The sequence below is a fragment of the Vicugna pacos genome, unplaced genomic scaffold (genome assembly GCF_048564905.1).
Source record: "Vicugna pacos unplaced genomic scaffold, VicPac4 scaffold_19, whole genome shotgun sequence".
NCBI classification, from domain to species: domain Eukaryota; kingdom Metazoa; phylum Chordata; class Mammalia; order Artiodactyla; family Camelidae; genus Vicugna; species Vicugna pacos.
In genome coordinates this window covers 63,894,296-63,913,645 of record NW_027328740.1, presented here as the reverse complement: position 1 = coordinate 63,913,645, position 19,350 = coordinate 63,894,296, and the positions used below count along the sequence as shown (strand labels likewise).

At 44.9% G+C, this 19,350-nt stretch overlaps 1 protein-coding gene across 1 annotated transcript in view; it reads right to left on the bottom strand.

The window, feature by feature from the left end:
* Positions 1-6,593: 6,593 nt before the first annotated feature.
* Positions 6,594-19,350, bottom strand: part of LOC140693131 (trafficking protein particle complex subunit 9-like) — a 59,644-nt gene continuing 46,887 nt past the window's right edge. The window contains exon 3 of the mRNA XM_072957207.1: positions 6,594-6,879. Coding sequence (XP_072813308.1) covers positions 6,856-6,879 — 24 coding nt within the window. The 3' untranslated portion in view covers positions 6,594-6,855. The remainder of the gene's footprint in view (positions 6,880-19,350) is intronic.

Sequence of the window (19,350 nt, the reverse complement as noted above, 5' to 3'; positions counted from 1 at the left end):
CTATAGCAGCAGTACATGGTGACCAACTGGTTGTTTGCCCACTCCTTTGAGACCACGAAATCTTGGGGGCCACGTGGGAAAGAGTGAGAGATTAAAAGAGGGGTGGGGGAAGCAAAAAGCAAAAATCACAGTCCAAGTCCCAAATTCAAGGATACTTTCTCAGAAAAAAGTATAAACCATTTCACACGTGTGCAATTTGGCTACTATTTTTGTGGCTTGTGGACAGCAAGAGCTTGGTGTTCTAGTCCAAAGCCCAGATTACATGCAAAAAAATGTATATATTCATATCCAAAGGAAACCAGAGCTGCTCAAAAACAGTTTGCAGTTAGAACTGAAAGGAATTTTGATAAAGGCAAACTCTCTCTCTCCCTTCTTTCATTTCTGGCATCCTATAATTTTAGAAGCATTTGTGTGACTAAGAGATGGCTACAGCCTGTGATTATGCACTGGAGTGTTTGAGGCTGAGGAAGCCCATATTATATTCACGGTGTACATGCAATCACACCTACACACTGATAGGTGCCGTGGTGGTGGAGCTGATGTTACAAAGCAGACAACCTTATTCTGTAAGAGAACTCTAAATAGAAAGTAAGAAATGCAATGTTGTGTACTCAATTTCATTTGTTATATGGGCCATTGACTGATAGTATACCTTGACTAATGAAACCCAAAAATAAATTGTCAACGTCGATTTTCTTCACCTGACCGTTTTATGCTAACTTTGGATATCAAACCCTCACTCCATAAGTAAACCTCAGGCCTACGCTGCAGCACAGTTACATCCCGCGGAAGATAGCCGAACAAGGGAGAACTGGAGAGTTTCCCTTCAGAAGCTGCTAAGTGTGGTTTTGCACCTGCACGTCATTTGTAATCAAGTAATCAACAAAGACGTAAGATTTAACAACTGTGGGGCGAAAAGCACTGCGGTGCTTCAGAACCATCAAAGAACGCTGAGTTTTGTGAAACAGTCCTGAGGCACTTAAATCATACTTTTTCTGAAAGGCTCCAAAACTGACCCACTTCACCATTCCAGGTATAACAGGGAAGTACTGGAAACAGTAGAGAGAACATGCTCTTGAAGTCTGACAAGGCCCTGCTTGAATCCTGCTACAGCATTTACTAGCCGCTAAAGGAACCAATTCCTTAACCCCTCTGAGAAGGCTTCCCAATCTTCAAAAGGGGGCTGCCACCGCCAACCTGGGAGGCATGGGTGTGAATGCAACATGCAAGTAGGTCGGCCGACTAGTACCTGACATTGGGCCTGGCTAGTTTCCCTCCGCTGCCCTTCTCCCCCTTTAAACATGCACTGTTCCCCCAGTAAGGATCAAGCCCCAGGAACAGACTGCCCATATCATCTGTGTATCTCCGGATACATGCCTTACCCTTAGGAGGCCAGAGAAACAACTGCCCTCTCCCAAGTCACTATCAATGTTCTTAAGAGTCTGGGTATTTTTAACTCTATTTTGCAGGGAGACTATTCCAGAACTGTCCAAACACCATTCTCCAGGTTGGCTCCCCTCCCAGCGCCCATCCTTTCTCACCTCAGATACTCTGTATGATTGCCTTCTGTTCATGGGAAAGTGAGTCCGGTAGGTTGGGGACTCCCCAGGCCTCCCTCCCTCCCTCACAGGTGAGTGTGACTACCTTCTCCCCACTTCCCACTCCAACTCAAGCTTCAAAAAATTCTACCCTCCGGCACCCTGCAGACTCTGCATCTTCCCAAGACACACACGTGGCTACGACCCTCCCTTCAGATTTCTTCCTGGCTGGCCCTGCACACCGCCCGGCCCCTTAAGGATAAATGGTATTATTCGAAAAATCCCAAACGCCGCTGACTGACACACCAAAGCTGCATGGTCTGGGATTTCCTCCAAACCAGGCACAGCCCTGCCCCCCCAGCCAATGTCTGCACCTCTCGAGATGATCTAATTCACATGCAAGGCTGTGAACACCAGCTAAGAATGACGACTCCCAACGTGTATCTATAGTCCGGCTCCTTCAGGTGAGCCCCAGGGTCACATACCAGAGTGCCTCTTTGAAGTCCTAACTTGGATGACAAATGGCATCTTAAAAATGCCTCATGTCCACTATTTACTCTGGAATTCGATTCCTGGCAGGTACCTCCCAGGCTCCCCATTTTAGTAACAGTCCCAGCACCCACCTATGTGTTTGAGGTCACATTCAATTTCCACTGTTCCCTCCCACAATCCCTGCCCCGGAATCAGTCCTATTATTTCTGTCACTAAGCCCATCTCAAGTCTGGTTCTGCAGGCACCATGGCTGTAACCCCACAAGCTCACAGCATGGTGCACTGAGTCACAGTCCTCTGTAGGTTGCTCCCTGGAGGGGGAGGCATCTTCTGGCATGGGTCACCTCAGAAGGCACTGGATTCTCACAATGGAGGCCCAGGAGAAGGGACTCAAATTACTCCCGTGGTCTGAACTTTGAAAGGCCCGAGGTCTGGGGGAGCTCCTAATTAGCAGACACACTTTCCAGTGAGCAGATGAGGCTGGAGGATCCCAGGCAAGGCTGTTCTCACTCCGACATCTGGGCTCTCGGGAGCCACGGGAAAGGCCTTTTTCCAGGGCACAGCTCGGCCATCACAAATCCCAGCCTGCATTTGCCAAGCCGGACAGCCTAGACTCCTACTTGCGACACTTATTTCAGTTCTGTTCCCCACCCAGAATGTCATAGATTCATTCAGATATTCTGGCCTGTCTCAATCGAGACAAATTTAGTGAAAAATGTAGTGTCCACATTTGGACCAGAGCATGAAAGGACAAACATGGCCTCATGGTCAGCATGATGGTGGTAGCCAAACCCTCCCACCGGGTGAGATGAACCAGGGTGGGGGTGAGAATCCAAGGTCCTAGGTCTGCCAAAGCATCTTCCTTCACGGCTGACTGAGGTGTCGGAGACTCACTACCACAAACCTACGACAAGGCCGTCAGTGGTGGACGTCATCTGCAACAGACACGGAGTCAGCTATTTACTGCCACCATGGGTTACAAGTAAAGGCCGCGGCAGGGAGGCCTGCACGGCTGCTGAGGCAAACCACAGACCCGGCTCTGAATGCCCACTGGCTGAAGCAGACAGGAAGTTACGGTCCCCTTTAGCGGTCCCTGTGTCCACGAGATCCAGGTGAGCCAGTTACTGAGGAGAAGGCCATGTTATCCTGATATTCAGAAAAACCAGCCTCGTAAAGGGAACAAAAGAGTGGCATGGATTTTAGACCCACTTCTGCCCCTTTATGAAGGCAAAGCAAAGTAAATGGCACGGGGAATTTGAATGCAAAAACAAAACAAAACAAAACAAAACAAAACGGTGAATGTTTCCTCCAACAGCGTCCCCTGCAGCAGCTCACCCCAGAGCAGGCCACTTTCTCACCAGTGACTGCCGGTCAGGAAGCGCCGTCACGCATGTCACACAGCGACAGCCAAGAACGGCGTGCCGAGCACGTTTGTGTAAAAGCAGGAATCGAGAAAGATCCTGCAGAATTTGACTTTACAAGGTTAAATACTCCATGAAAATAATCCCTCAGCAGCAGCCCAAATCAATTCGCATCTTACTTCTTCAAAACAATCAAACAAATTTAATAAAGGCATATTTGTCACCAAATATAAGGAGGACCAAACAGGTTCCTCAAAGCACGGATTTTAACAGGTATCAAACACCAGTGGGTGATGTAGTAACAAAGCAAATATTCCAAAAAATTAGAAATAAAAAAGATGACTAGGATAATACAGGGATCAAGACAGCTGTTAAGTTTTTGGTTTTTAAAGCGATGGAGACAGTACGGAGGGCGATCTGGCTATTTCAAATTCAGGGTGTGCACAGCCCACATTTTCAGACGCAACAAGATGCTAACGTGGCAGTACAAGAGAAAAAGGAATAAAGAAAAAGGAAAAGAGGAACAAGAGAAAATTAGAAAAACACAAGAACAAAAATGATTTTGACAGCATGTACAAGAATTTACGTGAGTGTGTGAGGCCAGGGACGCGGGAACGGTGAGAACCACCCTCACCTCCTGATCCAGGGAAGACAGGGGCCTGAGGGGAGCGACGCTGCCAGGGTACCCCAATGTGGTTAGCGCCCCTAACCAAAACTCCACCTACATGCGTCTAGGAAGCTTTTGAGCTATAAACTGTGGTCGCATTTCAGGCTGGACAATTTTACTCACTTCCAACAAGAGTAGCAGGAGAGAATTAGGCTCTGCTCCTGCACCAAAGCATTGTTTAAAAAATTAATGACTGTGGAATAGTAAAAGCAACAATGGAGTAAAAGTGACTGGAAGAGAACGTGCTTGACCCTAGCTCACTGGCCGTGATATCTCACTGACTTTCAGATGCTGGCTGAGCCCTTATGGTACCAGAACCGACAGACCCACCAGGAGGGAGGTTTAATGCGCTGCTGTATTTTCATGCCGAGGGCCATGGCTGGTACACGAGGTTCTGGGTAAACAATGGTGACAGTGTCTTCCACTATGGGCTAAGCACACATCCAGCTACTCCGCCAAATCCCAAGGGCAAACTTCAAAAGGCAAAAACAAGCTGGCATTCTCTGGTGGCTCTGCAGACTCAGAGCCAAGTAATTGGTGAGAAAAATGTCACCAGTGCCTCCTATGACAAAAGAGGCACTGGCGTGGGCCTGGGGCAGGGCTCCAGGCTTCCACTGCTCACCTACCAGTCTGTGCAGGGTGAGAAGGTGGTCCCTGCTTATGTTGCACCGATGCACCTACCTTGACTGACGCCTGGGGGCTCAGCAGGTGGTGACAAGTGAGGTGAACGGAGCCAGCCTCGGTGTAGCACAGTGCTGGCAGCTATGCCCACAACAGTGTCCAGGCTCCTAAACCTGACACTTCATCTCCAAGGAGCAGAAGGGGAGTGCGGGCATGTAGATCACAGGGCCCCGTGGGACAAGTACAGTTCATGGCCACGACATTACTTGCCCCTTCCTTAAGCCATAGAGGTATGTTCGGGAGGAACAGAAAATTCATCCAGAGCCCGCTAGGCACCTCACGCAGGTGGGACTTGGGTCCCCTGTTCCTATAACTCACAGGGCTGGTCTGGACATTCTTTTTATCAATTCTCTGGCATCTTCTCCTCCAACTTACCAACAACCAGAAAGTAGAATCTGAGATTAGTAAAGTTCAAGAATCACAGAGCACCGCCACACAGCGGGCCCGGCAGCACGTGCCATGTCCTCCGACCGACACCTGTGGGACCACCATGAGCGCTCTCCAGACTCATGGCCCAAGTCCACAGGCCAGGACGACACAGATTCCCTCACTCTCCCCAGCAAACAGGGACCACCTCTCGGCAAAGGCATCTCACCATCCTCTGCACGAGGAACAGCACGATAGATACACGGGGAAACAGAGAAGAAGGTGGGGGGGTAGGCAGCTCAGAAGAGCTCGTCTGCACTTTCGAGGCAAAGTGGGGCCCTTGACTTAATCACAGGGACAAGGTGAGAATGAACATTTATCTGCTCTTTCCCATACTCCGTGATACGCTTTTCCCTGCATAAGGAGTTCATTCGGAAGTCCTTGGCGGTGTTTCTGATGTCCTAACATGGCATGCTGGCTGTCGGGCAGGAAGAGAGGGCCTGAGCCGAATAGGTGCTGGGCCTGGAAGGCAGGAGACACCGGCTCCAGCCCCAGCTCAACCAGCGCCTCTTTCTGCCTCTCGGGATTCGGCATCTCATCTATAAACAAAGGGATGAGACTGTCTCAGGACAGGCTGCCCAACAGAAATGAAATGAGAGCCATGTAAAGAAAGTCTCCCAGTTGCCACATTTAAAATGGTAAACAAAGAAACAAACTATCAAACAAAAACAAATACTAGAAACTAATTTTAAGAACAGATCTTACTTAATCTACTGCATGTAAAATACTATCATTTTGACATGTAATCAATATAGGAAGTAACAAGATAGTTTATATTCTTTTACTAGACAAACCTCAGCGTCTAATATGTATTTGACCTACAGCACATCTCAACACAGACCAGCCTCCTCCCCAGTGCTCCTAGCATCAGTGGCTGTGGCTACTCTATTGGACAGTGACTCAAGGGGTCCCACCATGGTCCTGGCTGAAAAGCGGGAGGAAGTGTCCACATTAACCCTAAAAGGATCTCCCTGAAACAGAGGCAGATTCACTTTTAAATGTCTGTAAACCGGCGGGTTTCACCTCCCTCCACCTTAGCTACAACACAGTCCTCTTCCTTGCTGATCCCTTTCTGGATGTAGGGAAGAAACCCGGAACACAGCCAGGGTGGACTGGCCTCCAGGGAAACTTACCTGCTGTCTGTGTCCAGTCCCATGATGTCCTCCTTCTCAAACGGGATGCAGCGGAGGGTGATCTTTGTTCCCAGAATTGTTGGGGGCTGCATCCAGCCACTTGGACATGGGCAAGATGAAGAATGACTCAGTGAAGTCCTCAATCCTCTTCTCCACCACCCTGCAGTCCTCTTAGATTAAAGGACACGTCGCTGCCCGGCTGCTCGGCTACCACCCCATGCAGCACAAAGACAAAGAGCTGAGAGTCATTAAGCGTGGTGCCATACAGCTCCTCTGCACATGAAGCTTCTAGGAGGCCTTGGCAGAGAGGAAGTCAGTAATGGTGACAGGGCCCACGAACTTGCGGTGGCTCTGGAAGCTGCTCCACCCACTCTCGGGTGCATATTGGTGCCTGTAGTGGATACAGTGTGCCCACTGGAAGCCGCACGGGCTGATCTGGCTCACTGAGGAGGTTCGCTTATAGATGCAAAAGAAATTCTCCTCTGAGATGATCCCCTCTGAGATGATGGTTGGACCACAACGGGAAGAGTCTCATAGTCTTCAGCACACTGCACGTAGTCAGGGATGCTCATGTTGCAGGCCCTGCGGAGAGGGGAGAGGAGATCGAGGTACATACTGTGCTGTGGGCTGCGGGAGCATTTGGGATGCAGTGATCTGGTGTGTACCAGCCAGAAGGCAAGGGAAGCCAAAGCAAATCCGGGGGTACAGTTTGTCCTCAGCGTCTGCACATAGCTCGGATCACATTACCCAGCTTTTGGTCTATGCTTCCTGCCCCTGCAGAGAAGGGTCATTTCTTGATTTCTGTTTCCAAGCACCTAGCAAGGTCCTGAAGAGAAGTCACTGCACAAAAATGCTGAATAAAGAAATGAACAAAGGAACAGCTTTCCCCAACCCCCTTCAGCAGAATATAAAGAAAAGGACCACAGTAGGATCAAAAGATCTGGATTTCTATCCAATTTATTTGAACTCCTAAGCTGCAGAATAATGGATGAGGAAACTTGCCTTGGGGAGGACTGTACAGTTCAGTGGTAGAGCACGAGCTTATCATGTACGAGATCCTGGGGTCAAACCCCAGTACCTTATTTTAAATAATGAAACAAATAAATAAACTTAATTACCTTCCTCAAAAAATATTTTTAATTCAAAATTAAAAAAACATCTTGCAATTGACACAACATTGTACACTTGACTATAATTCAATTAAAAACAAAATCCTTGCCTTACAAGAATATATCTGGATTACGGATGTTTGCAAATGTAAAATGCCTAGGGTAACACCTGCATAAAAAGGGTGGAATGTACAAATTTACTATTGCTCCTTTATGAGCTATATTTCCTTTGGGGGTTTATAACGTCTCAGAGCTAATTTTCTCAGATTAAAAAAAAGAAAACATTACCTGTTTCACCATACTGTTGAAGAATCAGATAACCCTATGAAAGCATCTGACCCACAGAGGTTACTAAATAAATGTCTGTTGAATGAATGACTAAACAAGCAAAGTGAATGCTGCTCCCTGCCACAGACCATCATATTGGTACTGCCTGGAAATCCCAAGCCCAAGTTCCACCCGTCTCTACACTAACCATGTGGGTGACATGGGCAGGCCTGTGTGATTCTCTAAGCCCCAGTTTAATCGTGAATAGAAGTGAGGGCAATAACACAAACTTAAAATTGTTAGTGAGTCAGTATGAATTGTACCCCAACTTTGCAAGATGGAACCATTAAGGAAAACTGGGCAAAGAGTCCATAGGCCATCTCCATACTGTCTCTTACAACTAACTACATGGGAATCTACATTATATCTCAAAATAAAAAGTCTAATTTTTTAATGAGCTTATTGAGGTTAAGTGAGCTCACTGTCTCAAATAAGGAACACACAGTACAAATAGGACAATGCCCAGTCCATGAGATACTCTCAGTTAACATTCCCACTGAACCCACTGGTCCCTCAAACTTCAGAGCAAGAAGATGGGTTGTCGTGGCAGGAGGCCACCACACCTGAAGCTAAGAAAGCTAATGGTGCCCACTTCCAAGAGCCCATGTCACCACCCTTGTTCTAATTTTCTATTTGTAATTTTTTTTTATTAAATAGAAACTCCCAATTGCATAGCCTTAACCTGACCAGACATCATGATGGCAGTCCTTCAATACCTGACAACACAGATCATTAAGGCAGCCCTTCTAGGTGAAACAATAAAATGAAAAGCCATTTCCACAAGACTTCTGTGTAAATTTACTAGGGAAATTCATCCTGGACTGAGGAAGAGGACTGGGGAGGAGGGGGCAATCTGGGGCACAGAGAACTATGGGCCACCTGCCCCACGATGGAATTCAGACTCAGCCCTCACCCTCCAGGAAATTCAAAATACACACCGACAGACTGCTATGGACAAGGTTTTTCTTTTTTAAACAAATCCCTGAATCCCTAGCAGGTCTTGTTTCTACCGAGACACAAATGAATTATGTGTATAATGTTTCACGAAAGCCTAAAATATTATCACCCCAACTTGACACATCAAGAAACTGAGGTAGAGAAATTTATCACATTGTACAAGATTAGAAGAGGCCACGTCAGTCTCTGTACTTAAATCCATGCCCCTGCTCCAGTGCTCACACTAGAAAGTGTGACATACTGCCCCTTTCCTGCCCTCTCCCTGCAATAAGTCTCTGAAGAGTCTTTTCTGTGCCACCTAGAATCACAATCACTTCAGTTTTCCACAAAGAGCTATGTCACTCTTTGGAGGATGTGTCAAAATCTAAAGGGTTGCGATGGGAGGAGAGATTTGCATTTTCTGCTTCTCAAAGGAAACATGGCTTTAAAACAAACTGAAAAGCACTTATCTAGTCCAAGCCCTTATTGTGCAGAGGAAGAAACGGAGGCTCAGAACAGATGAAGAAAGGGCCTTATTAATAAATATTGCCACAGAGCAGCACCAAGCCAGCCCTGGGCCCTTCTGGGGGAGTACATGGGAGGCCCAGGAGAATGAGTGTTAGAAAACGGAAAGAGAAGAAGCATACAACTCCCTGTCTCTACACCACCATAACATGAAGTTCCACCAAATTACCCAGTATGGGTGCAGCCAACATTAAGGTGGGCTAAACAGGTTATGGAAACCTGGAAGCCTCAACCATAGTGGAAATTCCAACGTTTACTATGTTTGTTCCCCTTTTCCCGACTCCACCAGGAGAAGCTGGGCGTCACAGCCGGTGGCTGTCAGCCCAGAGAGCAGCGCCCACGCCACTGAGCTGGTCCTCAGGGAGCAGGAAAGGGAGAGGAAGGCAGCCTGGGGGTCGCGGGGCAGGGAAAGTGGGGCGGGGTTGGAAACGCGGTCTGCAGCCCCGCTCGGAGGCCAGCCCCAGCCCCAGCTACCCCGTCCATGTCCGCAGACCCTGCCCGCCCGGGACACAGCCCGCCCAGGGGCGGGGACGGGCCGACGGCCCAGGAGAGGAAGCCCGGGAGGAGAGGACTCTCGGGCGGGAGAGGAGAAATGCACACCAGCCGCGGACTGAGGGGAGCCCGGCTGGGTGGGAGGCGGCAGGTGCACACCTCGCCCTGGACAGGTGTGCCTGGGGCGCCGGGGCAGGTGGCGCGGGCAGAGGGCTCTGGCCCGAGCAATCCAGCTGAACACACGCTGACTGGCGCCCTGGGGGGCTGTGACACGCCGACCGCCCTCCCGCAGCCGCCTCACCCCTTTCCCGATATCCCCTCACCTTGCACTTCCACAGCCAGAGGCCCCGGCCCCAGGCAGTAGCCAAAGGCCTACAGGGTGACAGAGCTGAGAAGCCATTGGGGCCGATCCCCGGCTCGGAGCTGGAGCTTCCAACCCGCGGTCCAGCTGGCAGCAACTGCGCATGCGCAGGAGGGCCAGCGATCCGCTCTGGGTCCTGAGAGAGAAGGGGAGCCGAGGGAGGGAGAATAGGGGAGGAGGAGGGGAGGCGGGGAAAAGTGGAGGGAGACACATGGACAGGAGGAGCAGAGGGAAGGCAGTTATCTGGAATTGGGAGGGGAGTAACAGAGATGGGGAGAAAGCGTTTTACCTCTTGTGGCACCCCGAAGGAGGCAGCAGTCCTGCCTCTGTACCCTTCTGTAACCCTTCAAGACCCGCAGCTGAAGTTCTACCTCGCTGGTCCAGCCCTCCACCCGATGCCCCCACGCGGAGCTTGGTTTTCTGTTGCTCTGGGAACCAAGCACCCGCAGGTGTTGTCGCTCAGAACTAACTTGGGAAGAGTACATATTCCCCTTTTACATGCTGGGAAACAAGCAGGCACGATTTCTGCCTTAGTCCCACTGTCCCAGCTGTCGGGCTGGAGGGGAGCGGGGTGGTACAAGTTCAGCGCCCCAGACAGAGCAGACTGCCTGAGTGTTGGTGCATAGTCCCCATCCCTCCTGGGTAAAACACACCCCACACTTGTAGAAACATCAAGGGCTAACAGTAGGTCCCTGGGTGTAGGAGGTGTCCTCATGTGAAGGAAAAGCCCAGCTGGCTAACAAGCTAAGTCATAAATCTAAGTGTGATAAGTGTCGGTTTACTTCTCTAAGTTTTGCCAGGCTAAATCTTAAGTTTAGTGTCAGTTTACCTGGCTAACAAGCTAACTCGTAAATCCAAGCTCAACATGTGTCAGTAACGTGATCTATTACAAGTTGATAAGCTCCAGTGTACTGATTCCTTGCTTTTTGTTGTTTGAGCCTTATTGGCTAATACCCCCTTATTTGTAATTAACCCTTTAAAACCTCATGTGCACGTCTTGGAACTGCTCAGAACTTCGGAGCAGAAGCCCCTCTAAGCCCGCCGGCATAATAAATCTGAGTACTCCAACACTCCGATTGGTGCTTGTATCTTGGCTGGCCTGTTATTTCCGAAACTCTCAGTTCCAGTGCCCAGCTTGCTAGGTAGATAGGAGTGTTACCGAGTCCAAATTCATTCTCAGTGCAGGACAGGCCAATAAGTTGGGAGACCAGCTGTTCGGTCATGGAATAGCAAGTTTCTGTAGACCCAAATGGCAAAATAATGTCTTGAAAAACCATCTCCCCAAATCACAATTCAGGCTCCTTTCCTACATGCTTGGTTGTTGCAATCTTCTTGGTGTAGAATTCCTTCTTGTTAGAATCCTTTGTCCTTGCAGCTATCTGCCTGGGTCAAATCTTTGTAAACGACCAACAAAGCAAATGTTATTTTCTATTCTACAATTTGTTATCTTTTTATGAATGAAAAGTGTTAAATATCCTTAAAAGTCAGAGCCTCCAGAAAAGGCTCTCCTGTATATTTCAGGCTCTAAGCAACATTGTTTTACAAGCAAGATGAAGCCTAGGAGACAGAGCATAAACTTAAATTCAAAGGATCAGATCTAATATGGAGTCACACTTGTTCTGTTCTATTACCCGGGTAGAAGCCACTTGAGGATTTAAATCCCTTTAAGTTAAAAATAACTAAAACCTTAATGGAATTTACATACATAGTTGGGAATGTGCATAGCATATATGGAAAATCACCCAAAGGATAGTAAACAGTGGCATTACCAGGGAGGGCAGACAGAACAGAGAATGAGGGAAAACTTCTTTCACTTGTGTATATTTGTGCTCTGTTTGAATTTTTTGAACCATTTGCTTGTATTTCTTTTTCAGTTAAAAAAATATGTGTAATGGAGCAAAGGAATAACTAGCTCAGCAAATACAGCAGCCATGGAATCACTGAGTCATCACTTTTGATTTAAGCCACGAAGCATTGATTGACTCTCTCCAATGTGCCCAGTGCTGTTTTAAGACTTCTTTTATAATTATTATTATTATTATTACTACTACTACTATTGCTATTACTATTTATTATTATTATTATTTTATGAAATAATAAGAAGGTACCCCTCACCCCTGCCCATGGCTGGTGGAAAACCAACTGAGTTTTTTTGAGTTGTTTTCCAAGGAGTAGATATGAGTTATAAACTGAAAACATATTCAGGGCATAATAGGCAGAGTGTTTTTCCAGCAGGCCAGACAGCTATGAAGGGTTTTCAATAGAGGCGCCCAGAGGCTGAGAGGGAAAGCCACCAGGATCCTACAGAAAGCTGCCCAAACTGCCTAGTCCATGGCACTACTGAAATAGGAAAGAACAAATCTGACTCCATATTTGATCTGTTCGTTTGACTTTAACAAAGCCAAGTTAATACGTTCCGGTCTTTTCATGGGTTATGATGTCACAGAGGAGACGGACATGTCAACAAGGAACCACTCTGCCGTGATCACGGAGCCGGGGAACGGGATGGGCTGCAAGATGTATGACACAGCCGCAACTGTGCCCGTGCTAGGCAGGTACTCAAAGCCGACTCAACAAGGTGTCAAACACCTGTGCCCACGTCCTCATCACCTGACATGTAATAAAGAGAAATGAAAACCTATAAAAGGCCAATAACCTTGGTGGATATACCGTCCAAAGGGGAAAGTCACAGTTTGACAACTGGCCTTCCCGTTTCCCTGGGTTTTATTCTTGGAGAACCTTAAAAACCACTCCTCTCTCCTCAAGAAGTCCTGCATATTTGTCCTATCTTTGGCTCAGGGATGGAGCACGTTCAGGTGAACTTTAATGTCTGCACAGATTTGACTGTCTTTCTCCAGGTTCACTTGTCCATTCTAAAGGGGCCTGAGCTAAGTCCATCCTCCATAATTTATATTCCCTACATTGACAGCTCATTGAGTCTGCAATTAAAAGCCAGCAGAACAAGACCGTCCTCAGCTAAAAAGTTCACCCACCCTTCACTGCTTTCTTAATCTCCTCTCCTGGCTAATTGTAACAGACGAACACCTCCCTCCACCAAGCTACCCAACTATGTCATTTAGTCTCCCCAAAGAGAAAGTAAGGTCCATAAAAGAGGAGACAACTGCATAGTCACCTCTGAATTCCTAGCATATAGTAATGTCAATAAATAGAACTATGATTATTGCTACTTTCCTTTAAAACCTTTCTGGTTATTTGAATGAGACCTTGGAAGAGAGGTGTTTGTGGTCCAGTATCTTGATCCACAAGAATCTGGAGGCCTTTTTCGGAATGGATTTTCACTGATTCATTCAAAACACATCTTCTTAATCAAGGAGTAGCTGTGCTTTTCTGCCAGGAGTTTGTGGTCACTCTCACGCCAGAAGAGCTTTAAAATATATCCTTACTTTGGATTTGTTATTTTTCCCCTCTTCCAACAAAATTGACTTTCCTTACTTTCTTGCCTTGAGGAAATTTTTTTCCAATTTCACCCTTTAGTTAACCAAGATTCTCGGGATGGGCTTGGTCGATAATATGATCAGCCATCCAACTCCCAGTGTGAGGGGCCTCGGGCTCACCTCCTACACTCCTGCCAAGGCAACTGAAAATCAGTTCGGGAGCCAACCGGCATCCCAGGGTTTCTAAGGCTCGTGTATCTCCCAGAATCCCTGCTTTCTCGTTTGTCTTGGCTTCTGAGGATTCCCACTCTCTTTCTTGACAATTAGTTGTGCAGTTTGAAAGATGAGGAAGGAAGGTTTTATTTCTTAATCAGCATTTTAAGGAACTTGTGTAATGAAGGTTTTCATGAGTTTCTAGAAACCTCCATTGCCGAGACAGAAAACACACTATACATTTTCTAAATTTAGCTCTCATGTGCATTTTTTCTTTGGTTTTCTTAACTGTTAAATGATATTATTTAATTAAAAAAAAATAAGGCCCCAAATAAGATAGAACATTGAAGGGGCAAACAAAATTAAAGGGCAAAGACAGAAAAATGATAACTACTCTACAAAGCTAATATAATCCATGCACTATGTATCAGATCAGCAATTCTCAGTAACAGCTAATTGAAACATGATCATGAGGTAAAACGTCTCTCCTGTCAGGAGATGGCCATAAGAAAATAGAATTAAAACAACAAACTAATATCCTAAGTCTGACGAGGTACAGAAGTCTACCAGCTAAATGTGTCTGCTTCTGGAAAAGAGGGAGAGTCACCAGCTCTTTTCTGTGGAGCTTGAGCCCAGGGGAGGACGGTGAAGTGAGGTCAGTACGCACCCATTTAGCAAAGTGACTGATGAATAAAGAGACCTAAGCTTGGATGACAGACATGATACTACTATTCATTTGTCCTGTAAAGTATGTCTTCAGTTTAAGTGATCAATACTTCGGGGTCCTCAGGGATTGAGATTATAGGAAAATGCACAGCCCGGGCCCAGATCTCCACTATGAGCTCGTGACACTGCACTTAGATGTCTCAAGGGCACCTCCAACTCCACCTGCAAAGAGCTGACTTCACGGTGCTCCTCCCAAAGTCGTCCTGCCCAGGGCACCTGTTCGGGGGGTAAGGTCTCCCTGCATCTCCCAGCTCAGGCCCATCACTCACAGATATGAATGGACCCCTCCTTCAGGGCCCAGATATCCTCAGTCACCGAGTCCCACCACCCTCACCTGACCTACCAGGTACTCACTGGCACTCCCTCAGCAGTGACTGTGTGCTGGGGACCACGCTGCACACTGTGCACACGTTACCTCACTGGATCTCCATAGCAGTCCTGGGAGGTCGGTGCATCATTGCTTCAATTGATTAGATAAATTGTTTCTCTTCCTTGAGTGCGTGACCCAAAGTGACACGGCTTCTGAGCCACAAGCCTGGGACTGAAAACAACTTGAAAATTGAACACTGATACACGTCGCAGCCACCCTACAGACTCATCACATCACCTCCTGCCGAGCCTTTTAAATGTTTCCAAGCATTCTGTAAGACAGAAGTGATCTACGAGAGCACCCCACTCCCCTACTTAAAATCTGTCAATGACGGTCCACTGCCCTTTGGAGAAAGCCCCACCGTGCCTGAGCACAGCCCAATGGCTCGGCATCCGCGTTCCCTGAGCAGCCGTGCCGCCTCATCCACCACGCAGCTCTACACGTGCCTTGTCCAGGACAGGGATGTTGACACCGTACAACCCGGGGCTTGTCTCACTCGAACAATCATCACCTTCTTCAGTGTTCAACTTCTTCATTGCTGACACTTAGAAAAATGTTTTCTTAGGATGAATCGATATCTTTTTCCTTACAACTTCCCATCATTGATAATGATCTTCCTCCAAAATAGAGAAGACCTAATTCTCAGTCTCCTTATCTGTAAAGTGAGAATAACAAGGAAATATGAGAAGTTTTAAGAGAAATAATATTCATGTGAGGCTGAGGGACAATTCCATCATACAGTAAGCACTCAATATGTGCTTACTTAATATTAATAAGGGTATATTGCATTCCAGCAACTTTCAATCAATGTTTTATGACTTTGTCCAACAGACTACTGACAAAATTTAGACGAACCCCTTTGAGCAGATCAGCACAAGCTTACTGGGAGAGGTAAGCGCTGACTCCAGTTACAGCTGCAGCCACCCAGCACTACGGGGCGGGGGCAGTTTGCTCAAACTCTTACATGTTGCTTGAGCATTTAGTTGTCATTATTGAATAAAGACAGGTGTTCTATAGTCAAAGCTCCTGAAACATAAATCTTCAAAGATAGATGCAAATTAGGTTTCAAGTACAAAACTCTCACTAGAATTTATTTGAAAATCATAGTCTTAGCTACTCCGCACATCAAAAGGGCATGTTCTCAATGTATCTGACTAAATACACTGAAAGGGTTGTTTAAAAGAAATTAAGAAGAAGCCATCCTGAATAAGCTCTCAGTATCATCTGCAAAAAGCCCCACCCAAGGGTCTCATTTCTCACTTCCACATAGGGGTTCAGGTAGCTTAACTTGGGTCTTGGTTTCTTATAACACGGGGTGGGGAATAGTTGTGGATAGATTTATGTAGCAAATATAAACCTAGGGTATTTGCTGTGAAGGAATTCTAGAAATAAGAAGATGGATATATAGTCCGACCCATAAGAAACTCAGCTTTTCCATTTACAGCAGCATTAAAAATAAAATGAGAGATACATTTAACAAAAATTTACAAGATTTGTACATTGAAATCTTTGAAGTATCACTAAAATAAATTTTAAAAGATCTACATATATGGAAGATATCCCATTTTCAAGGAATGATAGAAAATATTATTAAATACGTTAAGACTCCTCAAAGTGATCTACATATTCAGTGGAATCCCTATCCAAATTCCAGCTGACTTCTTTGCAAAAATTGAAAAACTAATCCCAGAATTCATATGGACGTGCAAGGGGCCCAGGACAGTCAAAACAACCTTGAAAAAGAAGAGTAAAGTAGGATGACTCACTTTAAAGTGTACTAAAATGCTATAGTACTAAGTCAGCATGGTACTGGCATAAGGTTGGATAAATCAATCTATGAGACACAATAAAAACCAAGGGGAAAAAACTTACATTTACAGACAGTTTTCCACAAGGGGGACAACAACACTCCATTGAAAGAATAGTCTATGCAACAAATGGTACAGGGACAGCTGGGTGTCTGCAGGCAAAAGAATCAATCTGGAATCTGAACACTCATATTTTATATAACAAATAAAAATTAATTCAAAATAGATCACAGACAGAAATGTAAAAATTAAACCTATAAACTTTCTAAAAGAAGACACAGTATAAATCTTTGTGGTCTTAGGATAGGCTTTGGTTTCCTAGATACAATACCAAGAGCACAAGTGATAGAAGAAAAAGCAGATAAACTGGACTTTATCAAAATTAAAACCTTTTTCTTACAAAGGACATCATCAAGAAAGTGAAATGACAGTGGAAATGGGTATCTCAAGTGATAGAGTGTGTGCTTAGCAAGAAAAATAAAATAAATCAAAATATCTAATTACCTCCCCTGTAAAGAAATTGTTTTAATGTTTAAAAAAATATAGTGAAAGGACAATGTGCAGAGTAGAAGAAAAATTTTGCAAAGCATGTATCTAATAAGAGAGTAGCATCCAGGATATATAACAAATGCTTACAACTGAGCAATACAAGAAAATAGACCCAAATTTTAAATTTACCACGAATTTAAATAGATATACAAATGGCCAATAAGCATATGAAATGATGCTCAGCATCACTAGTCAAATCAAAATCAAAATGAGATCTCATTTTACACCCACTAGGATGGTTATAACCAAAACATGGACAATGACAAATATTGTTCAGGAGGCAGAGAAATCTCATATGAGGCCAGTGGAAAGGCACAATGGTGCAGCTTCTTTGGAGAAGTCTGGTATTTCCTCAAATGCTTATAGTTATATGGCTCAGCAATTCCACACCTACATATAGAGTCATCCCTCAGAATTCTCGGGGGGGTGGTTTCAGGAACCCCACACCCTGGATACCATAATCCAAGGATGTTTGAGTCCCTTTATAATCAGCCATCTGAATCCATGTAGTGGAAAATACAGATATGGTGGGCCAACTGTACAGCCAACAGAATGATAATATATTCTCATAAAAAATTTCACATCAATATTCATAGCAGTTTCATTCAGAGTAGCCAAAAGTTACTAACAATATCCATCCATCAATGAACGGATAAACAAAATTACCAAGAATAGGCTCACAAACTTTTGGTCATTGAAACTTTGCCAAAGGAGGTGAGAACATACAATGGAGTAAAGGCAGCCTCTTCAGCAAATGGTGTAGGGAAAACTCAACAGCTGCATGTAAATCATTGAAGTTAGACTACTCCCTCACAGCATACACAAAAATGAATTCAAAATGTGTTAAAGACTTAAACATGAAGACAAGACACTATAAATCTCTTAGAAGCAACCATAGGTAAAACATCTGACACATCTAAACAATGTTCTCCAAGAGCAGTCTACTCAAGCAATAGAAAAACAAACAAAAATATACAAATGGGATCTAATTAAACTTACAAACTTTTTCATAGCTAAGGAAAGAGTAAGCAAAACAAAAACACAACCTACCTATGGAATGGGAGAAAATATTTGCAATAAATGAAACTGATAGGGGCTTAATTCCCAGAATATGTAAACAGCTTTTACACTTAATAAGAAAGAAAAACAAACAATTCAATTCAAAAATGGACAGAAGTCCTAAAGAAACATTTCTCCAATGAAGACATACAAATGGCCAGTAGGCACATGAAAAAATGTTCAATATCATTCTCAGAGAAATGCAAATCAAAACTGCAATCAAGTATCACCTCTAACCAGTCAGAATAGCCATCATTCAGAAGTTCACAGACAATAAATACTGGAGAGGCTGCGGAGAATTGGAAACACTCCTACACTGTGGTGGGAATGTAGTTTGGTGGAGCCAATGTGGAAAACTGCATAGATGTTCCTCTAAAGAAAAAAATTGACCTCCCATATGAACCAGCAATCCCACTCCTGGGCATATATCTAGAAGGAACCCTAATTCAAAAAGACACCTACACCCCAATATTCACAGCAGCACTATTTACAATAGCAAGACATGGAAACAACCTAAATGTCCACTGACAGATGACTGGATAAAGAGGATGTAGCATATTTGTCCAATAGACTACTATTCAGACATAAAATAATAATAAAATAATGCCATTTGTAGCAACATCAATGGACCTGGGGAATGTCATTCTAAGTGAAGTAAGCCAGAAAGAGAAAGGAAAAAACCATGTGAGATCGCTCACATGTGGAATCTAAAAAGAAAAAAATAAAACAAAGAAACAAAAAGATAAACTTATCTACAGAACAGAAACAGACACAGAGTCATAGAAATCAAACTATGGTTACCAGAGGGGAAAGGGTGTGGGAAGCAATAGTTCAAGATTTGCAGATACTGAGTATGTAAAGAATAAACAGCAAGTTTATTCTGTATACCACAGGAGAATATATTTATTATCTTATTGTAACGTATGTTTAAAAAGTGTATGAAAATGAATACATGTATGTTCCTATTTAACTGAAGTGTTGTGCTGTACACAAGAAACTAACACAACATTATAAACTGACTAGTCTTCAATGAAAATATATTTAAATAGACCAAAAACGAAAACAAAGAAAAAGGATATTATCAAACAAAGACTACAAAGTACTGATTCAGGTTACAATATGGAAGAACCTTGAAACTTTATGCTAAAATAAGCCAGACCCAAAAAGCCAAATAGTGACCTTT